At 45.5% G+C, this 22656-nt stretch overlaps 1 protein-coding gene across 4 annotated transcripts in view; it reads right to left on the reverse strand.

Annotated features, from left to right (window-relative positions):
- Nucleotides 1-22656, reverse strand: part of LOC148038137 (DNA mismatch repair protein MutS, type 2) — a 222424-nt gene that overhangs the window by 183197 nt on the left and 16571 nt on the right. For all 4 annotated transcript variants that reach the window (XM_087669379.1, XM_087669388.1, XM_087669396.1 and 1 more), the window contains exons 3-5: nucleotides 3356-3523; nucleotides 3142-3225; nucleotides 386-436 (exon numbers count right to left, since the gene is read on the reverse strand). In XM_087669379.1, coding sequence (XP_087525505.1) covers nucleotides 386-436; nucleotides 3142-3225; nucleotides 3356-3523 — 303 coding nt within the window. The remainder of the gene's footprint in view (nucleotides 1-385; nucleotides 437-3141; nucleotides 3226-3355; nucleotides 3524-22656) is intronic.

The raw sequence follows: 22656 nt of genomic DNA on the forward strand, positions 1-22656 counted from the left end.
AATCCATCTGGTCCTGGGCCCCAAAGGTCTTCTAAACATAGGAGTGCATCCCTGTAGTCTGTGACTGAAAGTAGATCTTTCTCTAGGATATAACCTGGATTAAATTGTCATCTTCAACCCAAGAATTAAGAGAGTCACTTTGCTGAAACATGGGAAACAGTGATTCACATGCCAATATAACCTGTAAACAAAATAGCCGCTGATAAACTGACATCCAAGATCAGAGATTTAGTTCTCCAGCAAGTTTGCTTACAAAAACTGCAAACTGTAGCTAACTACAAGCAGTTTAAATTCAGAGTTCAATAAAGATCATCACAACTTAGTCCAAATTTTCCTCCATAAAGAGGTAGTCTGGATCCGAATATCTGAAATAAGCAGACTTTACCTTTTCTTCAAGCACACGCTGCTGAATCCTTGCCTTTTGAAGCTCAGAACTCTGGTATAAACCCAGCAAGTATATTTATATGTTGATGAAAGATGCATTATTAAAAACTAAAGCATGCAGAATGCATTAAGAATACATGTGCAGAGTGTTGAAAAGACAGTCTATTTCCTGTTTTTTTGAACCTAAAAGTGCCTTTAACTGCTTGTGCCTCAACCTCCTTCAATTGTTCAGAATTTTATGCATCACTTCCAGTTCCAAAGTTTCAAAAAGCTCTAACACGAGACCAAGGAGAACAGGAAGATCGGTTTATGTCAAAGAAGGAACTTTTTGCATCACATTGAATTCACAACTTCCTGAAGAAGGGTGAATGAGGAGATCTCTTAAGTTCACAGAAATTGCTTATTGTATCACTTGTAATTCATAAGTTTCAAAAGGCTATAGAAAGAGAACAAGGAAATACAATGAGCAGTTTTGTCTACACTTCTCTTTTTTCAAAACAAGCTTCCTTATGGGGATTATTAAAACATGGTACAAAGGATAAAATCAGACAAGGCAGCAACATAAGCTGAGCCACTTCTGGCTGGACATTCTACAGTGGAGGAAAAAACCCCAATCCTATGGCAAAACAGCACCCCAGTATTAGGCAGCACAACCAAATGTGTCTTGTATGTGACCGGAAACCCCATGAGATTTGCATGAGGTCAAGGCAAACTATCATGTGGGGTCAGATGTTGTACATGCAGTAAACTGCATTTCTCATAGCCAAATCGCTATCTATAAGCTGAAAAGGAATTGGGAACCAAATCTGTTCAGGAGATTTCGAAACTCAGAATTCAGGTGGGATATTTTGAACCATGACGATTTTTTATCTCCCAAGACATCATGAAAATCTGTTTAGAATGCCTTGGCTTGGAAGAACTGGTTCTTTCTCACGTGGCACAAATATTGTTGGTGTAAACTGTGGTCAAATCCTGAGGATTTCAGGGTTCAATTTTTGTTGTAACCCATATTCAATTTTTAAGGCAATGGAAAAGTCTGTTTGTTTAACTTGATCTTTGTGCATGACAAAGAAGGAGAAAAACATCAGAAGCATCACTCTCTCACTCTTGCTAAAAAAAATGGAATCTTTGAAGCAGCTTATGATCTGTACAATATCTGATCCATAGAATGATGACATATTGGACCAACTCAGTAAATCATGTGTTTTCAGCAGGATAGTGTTAGCGAGTCTTATAGACAAGGGCATTGGGAGCTCTGTCACTATCATAGTCTGTCAGTCTATCTTGTGTGTCAGATGCCTGCATCACATGCACATCAGGTGGAGGTAGGGTTCCTACGCCTTGATCATCTCATCCACTGCTTCTCTAAGCCTGTTCACACTGCACAAAGTTTACTTTCTAGAGTGAATTGCAGATTTTATCCATGTGGCAGCTTTGCAGCATCTTTCATCAGTGGGTGGCCAATTTTGAGTACGCATCATCTTTAGCAGCATCATGTTGGCCTGTTTCATGCCCCTTGCCTATTTATGGGCTGCCAATCACATGTCTCTGCATCACATCATTCCAGCCAGCCGTCATTCTCACTCATCATCCTCAATCAGAGCCTCATCTTCTGCCATCAGTACGGCAACCTAAACAGCGCACCTCCACACATGCAGGGGCTGATTGCAGCCTTGCATCAGTGTTTAGATTAGTGTTTTCCTTTTGTTTGTTTTGCATTTTGTCTGCTCTTCTTTTCACTATGTGCTCCTTTCCTTTTTGCTCTTCTTATCTCTCTGTGCTCCTTTCCCTTTTTGCTCTTCTCCTCTCTCCCTATTCCTTTCCCTTGCACACTCTCACAGATAAATCTTCAGGGCAATTATCATGCAATCAAGATTTGTGCTTGAAGAATTCACCAAACAGCATTTAGAACAAGTCTTGGAGTTAGAAGGGTAATGGAATATGCCTTTTGCATTAGCATATGCATAGGAAATTCTAATTTTACAGGGTCTGTTGAATGACATGACTCATGATCCCTATTTTACAGATGACTAGCCAAGGTTTACCATTGTGCCTGCTGCTCCAGGTAGTCAGATTAGGAAAACCATACATCCCGTTACTCCCAATCTGTCTATCCAACTGTCCACCCATCAATAAAGACTTTGACGAGAACCACACAACTTTGCACCCTAGTACCAGTAACTCTCCTTGATATCCAAGTTTACTAAGATCATCTTAATCAGAATAGTGTCTCGGATACAATCGCACGCAGTAGAATTTCTTGAAAATGGCCAAAGACTGTCCAGGCATCTGAAGTATACAAGCTGAATAGAATAGCCGTGTGTGTTGCATTTTGCTAAGCTTACTTCTTGCCCTCCATGATGATTTGCCCCGTGAAACCTCCAGAACAGTTGTGCACTCAAGGCATCAGTTTTTTCCCTTGGTTAATGTTGACTGTCAGGCAATCTGCATAAGATGACAAACCTCTATAGCCACACAAGGCATTGCTTGAACTCTACAAAGCCTAGCCAGGTTAGAAGGTCAAAGAACAGTCACACCATGGTAAATCACTGCTAGAAAACTTACCACTGATTGAAGTTTATTTCAAAAATGAGGTATTATAACCTGGAGAATTGCAAACTTTGACTTTTCGACTTCCTACAATGTAGTGAAGACGTGTGATGTTGAGCTAACAATCTTATGCAGTCTCACTTCATTTCACTTACACAAGGATGAATTCAGAGCCAGAAAATTCATTTACAAAGTATCTGCACTTACAGCGCTATCCTTCACACTTCCGTCTTCATTTACTGCTTTCCAGATTATTTTAAGGAGGTCTGCCTGGATACCTAGGGTATAGATCTGGAAAATTAAAAAGAGTAAACTTTCAATACTTAATCTCACGAATGATTTAAAGTCAGATAAAACTGGAAAACCTCTTCTTTTAAAAAATATGTATTTGCTTCTCTGAAACACATTCTATATAGCCCACCGTGTCAATAAATGAACTCAGAGCATTATTAGGTTGAATGATTTTGTCAGCTCCCACTTTTATGTCATGGCGTATTGTATTGGTGAACTGTAGCAACAATGCAATCGCAACAGCCTCTGTCCCAGTGATCACAAATCCCTTTTGTAGACGACTCAGACATGATTCCACCTGCAAACAAGATTGCAGCTGCATAAGTTTTTTTTTAAGAAATGCAGGAATCCTAAAATGCAGCAAATCAAACAATAACTAGACTCTTTGCCTGGAGAATGCATCCTCTAAATTGCTGAGACATAGTTACTTTTGAAAACCAAGATATGAATGCAAAAAAGTGGTGAAAATACAGGTACATTGTGGAAACAATTCACCATTTTTCTCCATGTCCAATGCACCATCTTTTCCATGACTCACCACCACATCAGACTTCAGGCATTTGAAACCTTAGTTCAAGACTGAAGCAAAGAACAGACTAATACCCAAAGAAATTCAAGACAAAAGGATGACACACTTAGCCCACTTTATCAGTTTCAAATTTCTTCACAAAACGCTTGTCCAGTCATGTCTTAGCACCTGAACTTTTTCACATTCCACATCCTTCCCTGATTATCCTCTACAGATGATGTCTTATCACTATAGCAGTATGAAAATTAGATGAATGTCGAGAAACTAGCAAATTTGTTGTACTCTTCCCCAATCTCAGAAAATGCAAGAGAACGTCCAATGAAGCACTTCAAGCCAGTAAAAATTTACAGAGGACAAATCAATAACACAAGACACATAAACTGAAAAAGAAGACTACAATTGAGTGATAGCTCACGCACTCCACAAGCACACTCTCTGCACACCAAGAATCTACAAGTAAGCGTTTGAATGTGGCAACAGACCCTTCTTGTTCAGAAGGTGGTACGGCTAACAAGGAGTAGGTAAGCAAATAAGCAATAGAGAAGCAATCCACAAATTAGGCCTTGGGCACTTGTGAACCTATGATATGACAACCTCCAACACCCTCTCTCAGAGTAAAAAGTGTGTATGCAAGGAAAAAGGGAATCCATAAGCACATGTGATGACATCAGAAGAAAGTGGGAAAATGTTAGAGAGAGTCACATTTAGGTGTGAAAAAAGAACCTGCCTGTCTACTTGGGACAGGGTTTGGGAGTTATACACAAGTTGTCTTCTAGATGTGAACAAGATTCAAGGAATATACTGGGCGCCTCAAGAACCATGACTATGGATGTGGATATCAGACTGGAAGCTTAAACCAATTGCTCGCATTAAAGTATTAGTATCACAACAATGCACAAACAAGTCAACCCACACACACACCCCTTGGGTGAAAAGCAAAAAGAAACAACCACAAGTAAAACCCCCAAAATGGCTCTACAAGTCAAATACAAATGGCAAAAAGATAAAGTTGACACTTAAGCATGTGGGGACGCCCTCAAGAGTGACTCATAGCCTAAAGGTCACAAACGATAAATGAGTCAACAGCCCAACACTAACATTTCATTCTTCACAATAGGGCAAGTCAGTCAACCAAGTCATGTCGTTGAGTAGAGTATGATGCCATGGTTGGGCTTCCAAGTAAATGTTAACAGTCATGTGTGTCTTGTGTGGTCATATCCTGCCTATGAGCATCAATTTGAGACAGACGAGAACATAATGAGCTCTAACATTGTATGTGTATATCATTTTATGTGCTTTAGGCACTTAGATAGAGAGAACATTAGTGCATTTCTTTTTGGACGCTTTTAGGTATTCTAGGCACCCACATTTTGGGCCTGGCCACATTTGGCCCCAATTTGCCAAAGGAACAGAGAGAGACTACAAGAAAAGACCAAAGAAATCTGCACTAAACAAGGAACAAATGCTGAATACAAAGAGAGGGCACATTAGTGCATTTCTTTTTGGGCACTTTTAGCTATTCTAGGGGTGCCCACATTTTGGGCTTGGCCACATTTGGCCCCAATTTGCCAAAGGAACAAAAAGAGACCGCAAGAAAAGAAGAAAGAAATCTGCATTAAACAAGGAATAAATGCTGAAAACAGAAAGAGGACTGATCAATCCTTGCACACAACGACAACATCAGTGAAGACACCAAATCAAGCTAATGATGACAGCAGCACTAGGCACGGAGGAAGATGACGGAGTTGGAGTATGCACCTACCAAGGAAGAAGGAAGATGATCTGCCAAGGTTTTTTTTTTTTGGGAGGGGGGGTCGGGGGGTGGTATATAGCCAACTACCCCCAAATCTATCCGACCTGCACCCTAGGCCCTAACAATGGGCCAACCAGCATTTAATGCTGGTCCAACCAGCAATAAATTCTGGAAAAATGTTTAGGGACAGAGCCAAAATGCCAAGGTGGCTAATCCTCAATAAGCATGGCATGCTCGGTAAAGACAACCTAGGTACCCCAAGTCTAGTCAGGCCAAAACCTAAGAGGAGTGGAAAACCCAAGTCTAGAAGATGTAGGGCTTCGAAAGGGAGCACAAGGTACGGTCTCGTAATAATGGCAAAGTGCCAACACCACTAATAGGCACCAAACAAATGTCACCAACAATGACTCGACCCTCTAATGGATGGAGATCCTATAATAAATCACCTCGTGGAGTCATATGACTCAAAGCACCATTGTATACCAACCAAGGCTGCTCGGAAGACACAGCAACCCCGCTGAAGAAGACTCCTCCACCAATGCATGGATATGAAGGAACACAACTCATGGGTAACAGGTGTAGAGGTAGAAGAAGGCTCCAATGTAGATCCACCCTTCGCTCTCAGACAAAGGTGAGGGTACTTCCAATATTTCTCCTCCCAATGTGTCCCCTTCCCACAGTATGGGCATTTAGGCTTCTCCGAGTCAAAGTCAAAGCCTGAAAAACTCTCCTGTTGTTTAGCCTTTGACTTCTCTTTCTTCTTCTTCCCCCTCCAAAACCTACAATAAAAGCTTTGGTGGAGTTGGGTCCACTAGCTACCTCTTTGGCCTGTTCATCACGCTCCAAAACAAGAGGGGCAAACTCCTCCCATAGAAGCTTCTCACGTGTCCTCAATGTAAAAAGGCTCGTATAGAAGACACATCAAACCGGGGAGATGGAAGCTGAGTCAAAAGAACCATGGTCATATCCTCTAAAGAGATCATCCTGCCAAGGGATGTAAGCTCATAAGCTCATCCCTCGTATCCTCTAACCTGTTGATGTGGTCCTTCAACATGAAAGGGTCATCAACAACAAGCATCCATTACTTCTTCTCGAGAGTAATCCTGTGGGCAAATGTATTCCGCAGGTACAAAGAAGCAAGCTTTGTCCACACCTCTGCTACTTTCTACAACCTACACACATGCATTAAGAAAGAATCTTATAAGCTCATAAAGAGAAAATATCAAGCTCTAGAGTTAAGCCAATCTGATAGAGCCACATGATCCATCAATGATTCTACGATGGCATCCTCCACTAGACGAGGAATAGGATGGGTAATAAACTCCCAAAGATCAAAGGTATCAAGGATGCACTTCACCTTACATGACCAAAGCGAATAGTTGAAACCATCAAGCCAATCTTCTTTGGGCAAAGAAGGGAGTACAAGCACCTATATAGACGGTGCCATAGGTGGCCTTTTAAGGACAGCAAAATGGGCCTTCTATGAAACATGGAGAGAACGAGGAGGAGCGATCACATACAAACGGACTAGGTGACCTCTATCTTTCTTTACGATCATTGTCACATGATATCTCCATAAGCTCTTCAAGATGAGAAAGCTCCTCATCTGTATCATCAAAGTTGTGAAACTGGTTAAAAGATATCTTCAATATCCTACAAGACACCCATAAAAAAACTTGCGTTTTGGCTGTAGATAGCCCTAAAACTAGAGGCATTGGCTACATGATCACAATAGAATAAATGTAGAGAATCCGGTTCACGGAGATATATTGAGCTAAAAGTGCATTAGTTTTACTTAAACAACCCCAAAACATGCTTAATTAAGGAAGAAACCTTGTTTATTTAAAAAGAAATGTGTTCCTAGAGAGTGTCCATATCCCATACGCACAAACCCACTTGGGAGAGCCCAAACTTTCTATAAATAGGTATGTTGCCCTCCATTCAGCCTTAGTCTCATTTTTGCAGATTTCAGGTATTTCAACTTGCTTCCTACATCCCGCACGCGCAGGACATCGCGGTCCAAGCTGGTCATTGTTGTCTCAACAATCTGGCGCCTATTTCCAGCCTACCGCACACTATTTGGAGCTAATTTCAAAATGCTCACTGCTATTGGTGGTTTTTCCTGCATTTTTAGTCTCTCTCTTCTGCTACCTACATTTGTTGTTTTCTCTCTCCTACGGCTAATGTTTTTAATCTTTCTCTCTTCTCACCTGTGTTTTTAGTATTTCTCTCTCCTCACTTGCGTTTTTAGTCTGTCTCTCTCCTACACTGCTGTCTACATCAGATTCATCCTTCCTTGGCTGTGTTTGCTGGTGTTCGACATCTGGAGGCTGCTTTGCTACGATTCGAGATCCGTTCAAAGTACGACACACTCTCTAGCTCATTACCCCTACCCTAATCCTTGAGATATAGAAGTTCGAGGTACAATATCATTCACTACATAGTGTGTTTGCTGTATGAGCATTGTATATTCAATAGTCATATCACTTTATTCATTCTCTATGTTCATTGTCTTTGAGTTACCCTAACCCTAACTATGTTCTTCTATCAGTCTATGCTTTGTCGTACAGTGTTATTTGTGTTTTTGTATTAAGGTATTTCTCCACATGGTATCAGAGCCAAGTTCTATTAGAGAAACCTAGGTCTTGATCTGAAAGCTCTACACAACAAGTAGGAACAACATAAGGGCAAATGACTTTGAACATTGCTTCTGCATCACTTCTCACATCCAAGCTAAATCCATCGAGAAACAAGTCAAAGTGGGTCTCATAGCTTGCTTCACAAGCTCCTGACATGACCAGACAGACATTGGACTACCATGGAGTTTCACCACCTTACGAGATCACTGCAGCTGAGTATAATCTCATTCTCATGCATACAGCCTAACAACAGATGGAAGGTAAATCTGAATTTCACCCTTTAGATTCAGTGCACCGATCTATTGACCATGCAGGAAGGGCGGAATCTCCACTTAGGACTGGCCATCCACAAGTGGAAACTTGGCATAGAGTGTACTCCATTGCCTTCATATTTATTCTCTCCAGTGCCATGTATATCTACCATTTCAGATTCTATTAATGATGATTCTCCTTCTACTATTGGTATGGATGATTTTCATGATGAAGTACGTATGCAAAACAATTTTTGGTTTTTGAGTAATAAAAAAGACTGATATTTCTTTGTGAACTCAAGATTATATAAGCAATTGAAACAAAAAACTGTGAGTACTCCTTCCTCTTCTTTTCCTTCAAACAATTTTGTTTTCAAAGGTCAAAATGAAGTAGGTGCATTTTCATCATCATTATTTCAATTTAATGCATTTAATGAACAAAAGGAACCCACATTGTTTTCCACATCTACATCTATCACAAATCCATTTAATCTCCCTCCCATCCCACCCTCTTATTGCACTGCAACATCCTTTCAGCATCCATAAGTGCACCGCATGTTGCCTCTCATATAGGATCACATGTGTTTTCATTCACCACACGAGGGGATTCTTCAAACTTAGGCACACCAGTTAGAACCTCATCTCTTCCTCAACCGGGTGGTGTTCCATCTTTTCCTCATACACTTTCGAGATCATTGCATCCTGGGCATTCCCTCCGGTCTCTCTTGAGTGTAGATCAGTTGGTGTTGTTGGGAATAAATGCCCCATGCCTTTAAATGTGCTCGGGTGTGAACACACCCTAAGCACTTGTACTTACACATATATATCTATCTAAAAATCTAAAGGTACACTCTCGTCATTGTACCTAAAAACATGCACATTCTCTACTCTGCTCTCTCTCACTCTCTCTGTCTCCCCGCACGCAACGAACACCTGCTGTCTCGATCTTCGTGCTGCCTCTCCTATCACTAGAAACTAGTATCAACGCATACAGTGCAGACGATCATCAAGCATGCAGAGCTTGCAAGAGACAGTCGTGGCAGTGAGAACAGTTGACAACTGCAGGCATCGTGAACAGGCGCAATGTGAGACTCCAGTGACGGGACAGGTCACGACGGGCAGCGGCAAGCAACATCTACAGGAAAGTCGGGCAACAGGACCAGCACGCAGCACCAGTCGACAGGTTCATGCTGACGACGAGATGGCAGCTGACGAGGGAGCAACTAATGGAACTAGAGGCGCATTGCATGGCAACCACGCGACAAGGGGGGGCTGCACGAGTGACGGACGTCACGAAGCCGCACGGACCATGCGCAATCAATGCCCGTTTTTCTTAAAAATTGAAATCAGAAAATTTCATTCTGATTTACTTCCCATTACCGGGTGTTTACACCTACAAGCACAGAAGGCAAATCTGTGTCTTGAATTTTGGGGTTTTCCCAAATTTGTGCCGGGCACACATTTCAGTGTTCTCTGGACCAGAAATCGCAGACATTGAATGTGCAAGCCTAAGGAATTTTTTGGGGATTCTCAAATGCAAGTGAGATTTTTCTGGGTGAGTCAATTTCACTCAAATCTGTGAAATCTTGGCCAGAAAATTTGGGGCTTTTCCCAGATTTGGGGAATGTGATGCAAGACAACCAAATTTGTCTTAGAAATTGCAGGAATTTGTGACATTTTGTCCCCGACATTTGGGGCTTTTCATGTACATGCACAAATTGGGCTAAAATTTACCCAATTTCTCGACATTGATGCACATTGGAGACCCCGTGCGATTTGAAGCTTTTGCAGTTTGGGCACAATCTGTGCAGCATTTGGTCAATTTATGTACATGCAGGTTGAATTCCACGCAATTTGGACATCAACACTTGGTAAAATTTGGGGGTTTTGCTGAAATTGCTCTATTTTGGCAAAATAGGCATGTTCTATGCATGACAGAGAAAATGCAGATGTGTGATTGATGCTTTGAGCACAAAAATTTTGGGGCTTTTGACCGTGTGTGTCAAATTTTACGTCTGTGGGTACATGTACAACAGAAATTGCAGCTAAAATTTGGGATTTCTCATGTAATGTGATGCATATGCCGTTGGAGCAGCTGTAATCAGTTGTCGAATGCTGTAGCACATTGTTTGATGCTTCTGAAAATTTAATTACAGATCTGAAATCTGTGCTTCTACGTGGTTATTTATTGCTGATTGGTACTTGTTTGTACCTTGGTCACTTGGGTGACAGTTTTGGGCCTACATTTGCTGTTTTTTGGTCACATTTGGGCTGAGATCATGGCTAGCAGCAATGACAGTAGTAATCTAATGCACATAAAGAAGCTTGAAGGAGCACATAACTTTGTAGTTTGGCAAAAACAATGCTACAATATCCTGTTGCAAAAGAAACAGGCAAAGCCGATTAAAACCAAAGGGGCAAAGCCCGTGGACATGGAACAGGAAGATTGGGATGAGTTACATGAGCTTGCACACTCAACCATCGAGCTATCGATTTCTGATGCCTTGCTGTTTAACATTGAAGGTTTGGATTTTGCATATGCTATATGGACTAGACTAGAAGAACTGTATGCACAGAAGAGTGATGCAAGCAAAGTGTATTGGCTGGAAAAACTTATGGATTTGCCTATGAAAGAGGGTACAGCAATGTCTATTCACTTGAGTGAGTTTAACTCCATTTTCAGCCAGCTGGTGGCCTTCAAGTTCATTATTGATGAGGAATTTAAGGCTACTTTCTTGCTTTGCACTCTACCAGAGAGTTGGGATACATTCTGGACTGCTATGAACAATTCGAATGCGATCCTTTTGTATGCTGATGTAGAGAGTGCTCTACTCACGGAAGAAATAAATCAGCAGAACAATGCATCCAGTAAGTCTTCCAGTGCTTTGCATACTAGGGGTAGATCACAACAGAAAGGCAAATATGATAGCAAGGAATGCGGTAAATCACGTGGCAAAGATGTTGAATGCCATCATTGTCGCAAGAAGGGTCACTTTAAACGTGACTGCTACAAATGGAAAAAAGATAAAGGTAAAGACAAGAAGACAAATGAAAAAAGGAAGAGAAGAAAGACAATTAACCTAAGAAGAGCACTGTCAAAATCGAAGAGGTGAATGTAGTCACTCATGACAGTGATAGTGGGAGTGACGTACTCTTTGTCTCTTCACACTTTGGTGCACATGCTTTACTTGCAGATACAGATGATGACATGCATACCTGGATTCTCGATTCAGGTGCTTCCTTTCATGTCACCCCTCATCGTGAGTGGTTCTCTGACTATATGGGGTCGACATGGTGTTGTCCATCTTGGGGACAATTATGCATGTAACATTGCAGGTATTGGTACTATGCAGTTGCAGTTTCAGCATGGCTTTATCTTTACACTTCAGCATGTATGGCATGTACCTCAGCTCAAGAAGAGCTTGATTAGCACAGGGCAGCTAGATGATGATGGTTTTCATGCCACATTTGGTGATGGAAAATGGAAGATCTATAAGGGATCTAGAGTGATTGCCAGAGGTTGCAAGAGTGATACTTTGTATCCGCTTCATATATCTAGTGTGCGTGACCATGTTGTTGCCGTGACCGAGCAACCAAGTGTTTCTTTGTGGCATGGCCGGTTGGGACACGAGTCAAACTGGAATGAAAGTACTTTCACGTTTGGGTCACTTGCCTTGTTTTCGTTATGTTGATTTTGAGCATTGTGATAATTGTATTTATGGCAAACATGCACAGACATCCCATAAAAAGTCTCTTTTGTTGAAATCTTCTCCTCTACAGTTAGTACATTCAGATGTATGTCAAATGCCAGGATTATCTTTAGGGGAAAAGAAATATTTTCTCACCTTTGTTGATGATGCTACACGGAAGGTATGGATTTACCATATTCGTAGCAAGGATGAAGTGCTTGACAAGATTAAAACATTCTTGGCATTGGCTGAAAATCAAACAAATAAGACACTTAAGTCTCTTCCCTTTGACGATGGTGGGGAATATGTCCCCAAGGCCTTTCAGGCATTTTTTGATAACAAAGGGATAAAGAGGAAGCTCACTGCCCCTCATAATCCACCCCAAAATGGAGTTGCAGAGCGTATGAATCAAACTATATAGAATAAGGTCCGTACGTTGATGTCTCATGCTGCATTACCCCATGGTTTTTGGGCAGAGGCTGTTATGACAGCCGTTCACTTAATTAATCGGTCACCAAACAGGTCTTTCGGGGGGGGGAGTTCCCCAAGAAGCGTAGTCGAGCAAGCCACCTTCATATGCTCACCTGAAAGTGTTTGGCTGCAAGGATTTTGTGCATATTCGTAAAGAAAAACGCAACAAACTTGAGCCAAAGTCCTGTAAATGTATTTTCCTAGCGTATGGTAACGAGGGTGAAATGGGATATAGATTGTGGGATCGCGAGAAAAGGAAAGTAGTACGCAGCAATGATGTTATCTTCCGGGAAGATCGCATGCATAAACAGCCCGAAAAGACTGAGGAGGTCCATAAGGTTGTATTTCGGGAAGAAATACCTTTTGGGCAACAAAATGTGCTCACTGTACAGCAGCAAATACCTGCTGTAAATGAACCTGTAAATGCAGAAAATGATGCTGGAAATGATCAGCCAGCTATTGCCCATGATAATGAGCCACCACATGTGCAGAAACAGCCAGGACAGCAAGCTGTTAATGCTGATTTGCATGCTGAAATGCCAGGACAACATGCTGAAAATGGAAATTTGCAAGAACAGCCAGCAAACAATGATCATTGGGTTAGGAGATCGTCTAGGGCTACTAGACAACCTGATAGATTTGTTCCTGGTGAAAACCAAGTGAAAATATCAATTCACGACGGTGATGATCAGCAGCTTTCTTTTGCTTTGCCTGAGTCCTTTCAAGGGCATGCTTAACTTTCTGATACATTTCACCCATCAGCAGCTTTCTTTTGCTTTGCCTGAGTCCTTTCAAGGGCATGCTTAACTTTCTGATACATTTCACCCATACTCTGCACATACTGATCTGCCTGAAAAATCTTATCCTTTGTATGCAAAATGGGAGGAACCTTTTTACCACCTTCAACAATTTCAAAAGGGGCTTTGCCTGTTGACGAATGCACAGTATTATTGTATGCATACTCGACCAAAGGCAAATACTGCTCCCACTTTGACTTGTACTCTGACACATAGCACTTAAGCAGATCCAAGACTGTAGGATTTTCAGAATTAATATTTTAAAAATTAATTTAATAACTTGGATAATGCTAAAAAATGGGATTAGAAGGCGGTTACTACTTGGCAAAACTTGGCTATGCAAGTGGAAAAAACGTTTTTGGGGGCCTGGTAGAAATCTATTCTAGCCATTGTGAGAGAGGAGGATGTTAGAGAGCAAGGAGATGTTACCGATTTGGTTTACAACCACTAGGGACCATTCCTACAACAAGTGACGATAGTTTCGAGCCCTCCAAGAGTAGGTGATAGCAGCCCAAGGTCGTAGTGCATGTGAGAGCATATAGGAGGGGGCAGCAATTTTTCTGGTGATCCTAAGCCGTAGATGATAGCTTCCGTGGTTATTTGAGCAGGGCAGCAATGGTTTTTCAGCATTTCTCGCGATGAAACTTTGGAATTTTTCTCTCTACAGCTTTTTCTTTCATCCCCCAGCCATCTCTCAAGTTATCTCAGCAAAATCCAATCATTTGAGTCACGCAGATTTTGATTGATCTCCGCTGTAAACCCTAATTTACAACAAAAGTTAGGGCTTAATAGCTACCTCAGGATGCATGCTCAAAATTGAGGGCCGAGAACTTAAATTCCAACAACTAAATTTGAGGAATTTCAAGGAGATTCAAGAGGCCAACTAGCCAATATCAAATTTGGGACTAAATTTGTCCTTTGAGAAGCAAAGTGAAGGCCAATTCCCAAGCAAACCAGGGGGGCAAATTGGTTTGGAGGCTTGCCGGTCAATTTTGACAAGAGGTAGTTGGATTAGTGGAGGAGATCAAAGGATCTCAGTTGTACTCCTTCCATTTGCAATATAAGATATAGAAATACCACATGGGGCGCTAGTTTTAGGGCCAACATGATGTCCAATGTTCAAGATTGCATGGTAAAGTTTGCATTTTCAATTTACGTGAATTTTATGTTTGTTGTAATTATTGTTAAATCAGGTGAATACCACCCTATCCGAGGAGGAAGGCTAGTTTCACTTTCTCTCTTTATGTGCCAATATCTACTCCAATATCAATATCTTAGCCAACTTCTAAACCTCTGGCTGAATTTCAGCAAATACATCCTTAGACACATCATCATGAAAAGGCCTCAAAAAACTAACATGGCAGGTATTGTGTATCCGCCAATGTGGAGGCAATTTCAGCAAATAAGCAACATCACTAATCTTCTCCAACACTTGGAAGGGCCCATAATAATACATACTCAGCTTCAGATATAATCTCTCTATATCTTTCATCTTTTTCAGTCTGGCCTTTTCAAAACGCAGCAATACATAAATCACCCTCCACAAATTGCAAAGCATGTCTATGGTGATCAGCTGCCCTCTTTTGCTTTTGTTGCGACCTCTAAAGTGCATACTTAGACATTCTCAAAGTAGCACATCCATGTTCTTCACATTTCAACCTAAAAGATTTTATCTTTTGTGTGGAAAATAGGAGACACTTTCTTGCCATTTTCCACAACTTCAAAAGGAGCCCTGCTAGTGGAAGTATGCATCGTGGTGTTGTATGCAAGCTCAATCAAGGGTGCAAATTGTTCCCATTATGGTCCAAAACATAGCATCTCAAAAGATCTAAATCTATGGACTTTGCTTCTTCGAACTAACCATCTGTCTACAAATGGAAGTGTAATATCCCTCCCCACGAGCCATAGGAACCCCCCTCCCCCACCTTTTAATAATTAAAAGTATTTGAAATTTTTTGACTACCCCCCTGCTCCTAGGCAGCTTGTAGTCAAGTGGAACTCTGGACACCCCTTGCCCGTCCGGAACGGAGTTGAGGACCTCTGTGGCCCCAACGTCTGAGACGTTGCAAGATCCTATTCTAAATAAATAAAGAAAATTTTCCAATTTTACTTTTCATTATCCTTATTGCTCTTTATGAATTATTCGTTAGTTTTCGGGACAGATTTAAATCGATAAACTAGACATTACATTACGCAAAATCATCTAGATATGGATCTCTTAACTGACTCTATTAACAAATTTCAACTCCAAGATAAAAAATTTGGTGCCATGTGATTTGGACCGGGTACTTTTGCAAGGCAGAAGGGATATATAATTTCTCCTGTATGGGCAGGAGGCAAAGCTTAACTTGAAGATAAGTTAAGGAACTTGTTTGTCAAAAGGACTGCTTGCTCTATATTCGTGTCTGTCCTATAAGTTACGCAAACGAACCCTATTCCCTAAAAGGCTTAATTAAGGAAGCTGATTTTAAATGTCACACATAAATGTGGTAGGACCTAATTAAATAACTAGAGAACGCCTATTGAAGGAAGCGGGTCAGCGGAATCCCCAATGGGTCTGTCCTACAACAAGTTGGTCCCAGAGAACTAGGAGGCTTCTCACAAGGATTTACCGACATTCAACCCTTAGAAATTGTTAGGTTCGAACCCTGATTCATGTAAATTTAGGGGACCGGAATGGGACTATACCCTACGGATAGAAAGGTTGAGTGGTGCATCCCTCTCGTTTCCCATTCTCTTTGAACCAAGTGTGGCATAGATCTGCTTCGGATTGGGTATCTCTGTGCAAAGAAGGATTTCCAGGACCCACCGACTCTAGAATGATGTCAGGAGTTGTAAATGATATTATTCTCAGCAACCGTCACGTCGCAAGCTCCCCCCTCACTCCGTCAGATCGCGCCAATCCCCCCAGATCAATCGTGCTCCCCCCCCCCCCCCCCCCCGGCTCTGTTTGATCACCCCTCCCTCATTCCGCCTAATCGTAGCCACCCCCCAGACCAAGCGCACTATCAGCGCTCGACACGCTGAGCTCCCCTCTTTCCCCCCCCCCCCCCCGACGATTCGTAACACTCGCCCATCTGCTCCCCCCCCCCCCCCCTACCCCGGCGATTCGTAACAGTCGCCCGTCTGCTCCCCCCCCCCCCCCCCGGGCTGCTTGGCCGTTTCCCCCCAACCTGTCTGCCGCCTAGCCCTTTTGCGATTGCCCCCCGCCCCCCCCCCCCCCGACCAAGCCTCCTTTTCACTGAAAATCAGCAATTTCCCCCCTCTCCTCGCAATTGATCCCCCCACCCTCCAGTTGTTCCCTCTATCTACAGCAACTCCCCCTCCCCCCCAACCAGGTACCACCGCAATGTGATTGGTTGTTCTCGCAAAAGAGACACGCAATGGAAACCTCTAGTTAGATGCCGGCGCACTTAGCGAGTACCCCCCAATCAAACACCTTGCGCGTCGTCCTCTTTGAGGAGCAGCTCTTAGCCGTCCGAGCTAAGGAGCTGGAGCTAAAGGAAACAGCGATTTATGGTCAGGTAGTAGGACATTCTCCAGCCAGGGCCTAGCTTCGGGACTGGCTTCACTCCACGCTGCGCATCGGCACAGCGCAGATCGTGGAGGCGGTCCTACTGGGCCAAGGGATTTTCATGGTCCGGCTCAGTTCGGCAGACGCAGCTCGCGAGTTACTTGCCAATTCACCATATGCATCCACGAAGGGGGTCATATACATGGTCCCCTAGTACAGTGGCTTTACTGTGGAGGCATTTGTAATCCATAATAGGTTTCTTCGGCACCCGGTCACCCTTCTTTTCCCCAGCCTGGCGATAGAGTATCGCCAGCTCGTGGAAGATTTTGAACGTCTCTTCCGCACTGTCCTTCCCGTGTCTTTCATGGATGCAATGACAGCAGCAGGAGTCCCAAAGGTACGGGTGGCAATGAAAGAGATAAAGAATATCCCACAGTTCTTAGAGATTGAGGTAGGCGGGCACTCCTTTAGGCAGCAGGTCATTGTGACAGGGCAACCAAGGCAGTGTCTGCGCTGCCACGACTTTGGGCATCAGGCAACAGTTTGTACACGCTTCGGTGCCAAGGCGGCTCCGCCAACTGGCCTGCAGGTGGACGCTGACGGTTTCACATGGGTCCAGAGACGAGAGAGAGAGAGACAATAGGGGAAGCGCAGCCAACTCCTCAGACCCAGCCTTGGTAGCAAGGAGCAGGTGGGCGTGCGACGCTCCCTCAACAGAGCATGCCACAGTTCCCCCCCCTGCCCGCCCCACCCGGCAGGACCGCAGCTCCCCACATCCACCATCTACGCCACAGACTACCTTGCTTGAGGTCCCACAGCCCCCACACCCACCCACCCACCCGCCCACTGACCCTGGCCCATAGCCCCCCCCTTTTCAAGGCCACCAGTTCCCCCTCCACACCCGCCATACATCGCCGTCCATCCCACCATCACTCCATCTTCCTCCCCCCCATCATCTCCCCTACCGAGCAACCCCCCTAACCCGCACTTGGTTCAAGTGACCTCCCCCAGACCAACTCCCCTTCTTCCCATAGGTGGTGATGAGCCACACACACCTACATCCTCCTTGCACCAGCAGTCTTCCCCCTCCCATACAGCTACCAGCTCATCCACCCCTGCTGCCCATCACACTTTCCCGAGACAGGCACAATTGCTGCCACAAGAGTTCTTCCACAGTGGCCCATGGTCCTACTTGAGAGTTGCAGAGCACGGATAGTTCCCAATGCCGCTAGAGGTGGGGATCTTCGTGGTTCGTAAGTCAAGGAGGGGCAAGGTCCGTCTACTAGCACCACCGGATGGACCAAACTATACCTTTTTTCTTAGGTCCTCTCACTCAGGGGAGTGGACAACTACACACGTAGAGGAGTTAAAGAGTCAGGTGGCGGACCACATCTCCCAGTGGATGGGAGAATAAGGACTAGCACTGTTTGCACAGCAATGGCCTGGCTGCATGATGGACATTAATTGGTGGGCTTCCACCGAGGTCCCTCACTTGAGCATCATCTTTCGAGCCCCTCCTCAGTGAAGAGCTCAGAAGAATGTGATTGAGTGGCCCCTGGCACAGGCGGCTCGATTCTACCAATGTACAGAGTCACGACTCTCAGCATGGTTGATAGATGCATTGACAGTACCACCTGGATCATCTATCACCCCTATGATCCGGCCGAGGCCCACCATGGGGGACTAGAGCTCACCATCCAGACCGGCGGCAAAGCGTACTTGCATGCCTCATAGTTTCTCATCCTCATCAGCTGCCTCCACACCGAACAGATGCTTGTTCGGTCAATTTCACAGGTTTCCCCATGAGCCTACACCTTGCATCTTGGAATGTGAATAGTCTCCACTACAGTGGGGCACGTGGTTCTAGGAAGTTGATTGTTCGGCATGAGCTGCAGCTTGCCCTTGCCGAACGGATCGACATCTTACTTCTACAGGAGCACAAGCTCACCCCCACCCATGCCCAGCGGGTAGGGAAGGTACTTCCAGACAGCTCACACACTTACTAGGAGCACGCTATAGGTGCCCACGGCAGGAGTGGAGGCGTATCCACCTCTATTGGCCCGAGTCTCACTACTTGTGTACGAGACCACAGGACGATAGTGGCAAGGAGGGTTATTTGGATCAGACTGGATATTGGGATCAGACTGGATATTGGGGACTCGTGCCTTGGAGTCCTCAATGTCTATGCCCCTACGGAGGTTAGGGCACGCAGCAGGTTCTGGGTGGAGATCGCGGATGGACTCCCAGAGGTGGACTCCTGGATTGTTGGAGGAGACTTCAACAACCTAGAGGCTTTGGAGGACCAACAAGGCAGAGGCAGAAACTACCAAGACATGGCTGGGGAGGAGCAAGAGGCATGGGAGGTCTTTCTGCTGCCAGTAGGAGCACATAACGCCTGGAGAGACCCTGCTTTCCACAGGAGGGAGAGGTCGTTGGATTTCTCTTGGGGATACAGGTGGCGTGGAGGAGTCTTGCTAGAGCGGTTGGATAGATTCTATGTGGGAGAGTGGGGAGACTCTCGTGGAGGCCAGATTGAGCAATTGGCAGGCACCATGTTGTCCGATCACTGCCCGCTCCTCCTAACACTTGATCCCCCAACATCTGCCTTAGACGCACGCTCCTGTCGGATCCTTGACTCGATCTATAGGAGAGAGGAGATGACGAGACAGACAGAGCAGATTTGGACCAGAGAGTGGGACGGGAGGGACCGGATAGCATTGGAGGTTGCAGAGGTCCTAGCCGAGTCCAGCAGAATCTGCCAAGAGGCAGCCACACAGGCCAAGCAGCAAAGCTGGGAGGAGGAGAGAGCACTCCGGCGAGACCTTGCAGCCATGCAGAGACTGTTACAGGAGGCACCAGGGGATCCCACCCTCCACGCGCAAGAGGTGCGCGTGCGAGTAGCCATTGTTGGCCTAGAGGACAGGCGCTCAAAGTTTTCTTTTCGAACCTCAACAGCTTTCTAGGCGCAGAAAGGGGACACAATATGCAGGGAGTTTTCCAGGTGCACCAGCCTCGCACCGCAGGAGAGCAGATACACAACCTTCGGGATCAGTATGGGAGAACTCCTTCTAGCCCAGACGAGGTGATGGAGATTGCCACTGACTACTACACGCGTCTCTTCCAGCAGGAGAGAGCCTCAGCTAGAGGACAGAGGTGTAGACAGGAGGTCTGGGATCACATCCCGTCCCTCGTCACAGAGGAGATGGGACGCTCCCTCCTAGCCCCCTTCACAGAGAAGGAACCAGAGGAGGCTTTACACACACAGAATGGGCAGAAATGCCCGAGGGAGGATGGCCTATCTAAGGCCTTCTTCACTACCTACTAGGAAGTGGTGAAGGACCCCCTATTGTTGGCTTTCCAGGAGATTTTCACTTCAGGACAAATGCCTAAGAGTCTCTCGGCAGGCCTTATTAGCCTTCTCCCCAAAGGGGGAGACCAGTTGGAGCTTTCCCAATGGAGACCGGTCACCTTGTTGTCAGTGGCCTATAAGACACTGGCAAAGATGATTGATAGGCGACTATGCCCCATGCTTCCAGACATCATCCACGACACACAGACAGGCTTTGTCCAGGATACAAGCATCCTAGACAATGTATTTACCTTCTTTGAAGCGATTGAGTGGGCTTAGCACAGTGGGCAAAGACTGGCCATATTACTCCTGGATTTTGAGAAAGCTTATGACAAGGTGAACTGGGATTTCCTAGAGGGCACCATGGTGAGGTTAGGATTCCCTCAGGTTTGGATTCGCAGGGTCTCCACCCTTTACATATCGGCCACCAGCAGGGTTCTCATAGGCGGAAGGCGAGAGGAGGAGTTTCGGCTGGAGAGATCGGTTCGACAGGGCTGCCCCCTGGCCCCATCCCTATTTCTACTCTTTGCAGAGGCGATGTCTCACTTCCTCAGGTCACGTGTGAGCGGACTACGCGGCCTCCGACTTCCAGTGAGAGAGGAGACTGAGTTGTTAGACTCAAGAGTAAGCAGATAACACATCACTCTACATAGAGGACAATGAGTTGATGCTGGAGAGAGTGACGTGTTCTGTTCAGTAGCGGGAGCGAAAATCAACTAGCAAAAGTCCGTTGGTTTCCTCACAGACCTGAACTCTAGCACGGAGTGGGGCGTCCACCTAGGATTTAGATGGGTAAGCAGAGGGCAGACTGTCCGGTATCTTGGGTTCCGGGTGGGACTCCACATCACTCCTGCCCAGTTTCTTCTTATCCTTGATTTCATTCGGAGAAAACTAACCTACTGGAGCACGGCTCGCCTCTCACTAGCTAGCCGAGCCCTGGTGGTCAACCAGGTATTTCTAGCGACGGCCTGGTACATCGCCTCGTGTTGGTGCTTCTCCTCATCTTGCGTAGCATATCTCCGCCGCCTAGTGCGGAATTTCCTCTGGTCAGGATCATATGGTTCCAAAGACTCCAGGGCCAAGGTGGCATGGGCGACCATCATATGGCATCGGTCAGAGGGAGGGCTCAGGATCATAGACCCAGAATATCAGAGTATGGCCCTCTTGGGCAAGCTAGTTGTCCGCAGCCTCACACCAAGAGGGCAAACCTGGAAGGTCTTCTTGCAGGAGGGCTTTCAGGACTATAGACCAAGGCTTGGCGGTGAGTAGAGGCCATCCTTAAGATGGATTTTCACATCAGCCCATATCACCCCCCCCCCCAAATCACCTTTCCTACGCAGCCTACTCCACGTGTGGCAGGGCCTCTGCAAGGCCCTAACACAAAAGCCCCTAGGCTGCCAGGAGGAGATAGATCATCAGCCGGTGATCTGGAGCCCCCACGTCAAAGATCAGGAAGGAGCATAGATCGGCGAGCATACCCACATCCAGTGGGCTCGTTGGGAGGCCGGCCCCGGCCCAACTCATACCATCAGGACATGGCGTGAGGTGTACAGGATGGCGGAAGAGGAGGTGCTGCAAAGAGCATCAGGCTGTCAGAGAGGAGTGGAGTTGAGGAGAAGGGAGATAGACGGAGCAATACCTCTGGAGTGGCTTGCTCCCCCGATACGAGAGCCGATAGAGCCTAGGGAGGTATGGGCAGCTAGGTTCTTACCAACAGGCATCCCCCTACAAGTGGCAAGAAAGTGAGCGACGCCTCACACGGGACTTTCTTCATAGTGCATGAGGGGGGACGTCTGGCCCTTGACAGAGGGCAGCACGATAAGGGGATAGCCGCCCTCTTGTGGAGAAGGATTCGGGTGGTGGGCCTTCAGGGAAAGACATGGCGATTGGACCCCTATGTCTTCTAGGAGGAGCTCAGGGAGTGGCGCCTTTGGATTTGGGAGAGCAAACCACTTGATGAGCTGAAGTGGGATCTAGGAGAGTGGCTCTGGCCGGCCACGGCGATTTCCAAAAAGCCACCCAGGTTCTTTGAGTACACTGCTAGGATTGGCAGACACGTACTGATGTAGGAGGATATGGAGTGGATGCCATCACATAGCAGGCACTAGGCGGAGCACAGCATCACAGAGCCTTTCCAACAGTCCTTCTGGCGCTGCCTATGGGATAGCTAGAGACCGAGGAGGGTGTTGTATTTCTTATGGCTAGTGGCACATGGAGGCTTGGCGGTGGGAAGTTGGCTTACCCAAATGCAGGAGGGAGATTGTAAGCACTACACACAACAGCCTCTAGAAACCCCAAAGCACTACCTTTGGTCATGTGAGGAGGTGTAGCTCGTGTGGAGAGGAGCTTGCTGCATCCTTCAACGTATAGCACCCAGCCTTGGATGTATCTCATGGGGAGCCTTCTGTGGGCAGGCGGTCAGGCCAGGGCCATCACCTT

The sequence above is a fragment of the Lygodium microphyllum genome, chromosome 3 (assembly GCF_053477565.2).
Source record: "Lygodium microphyllum isolate KBCC chromosome 3, Lygodium_microphyllum_v1.1.10, whole genome shotgun sequence".
Taxonomy (NCBI): Eukaryota; Viridiplantae; Streptophyta; class Polypodiopsida; order Schizaeales; family Lygodiaceae; genus Lygodium; species Lygodium microphyllum.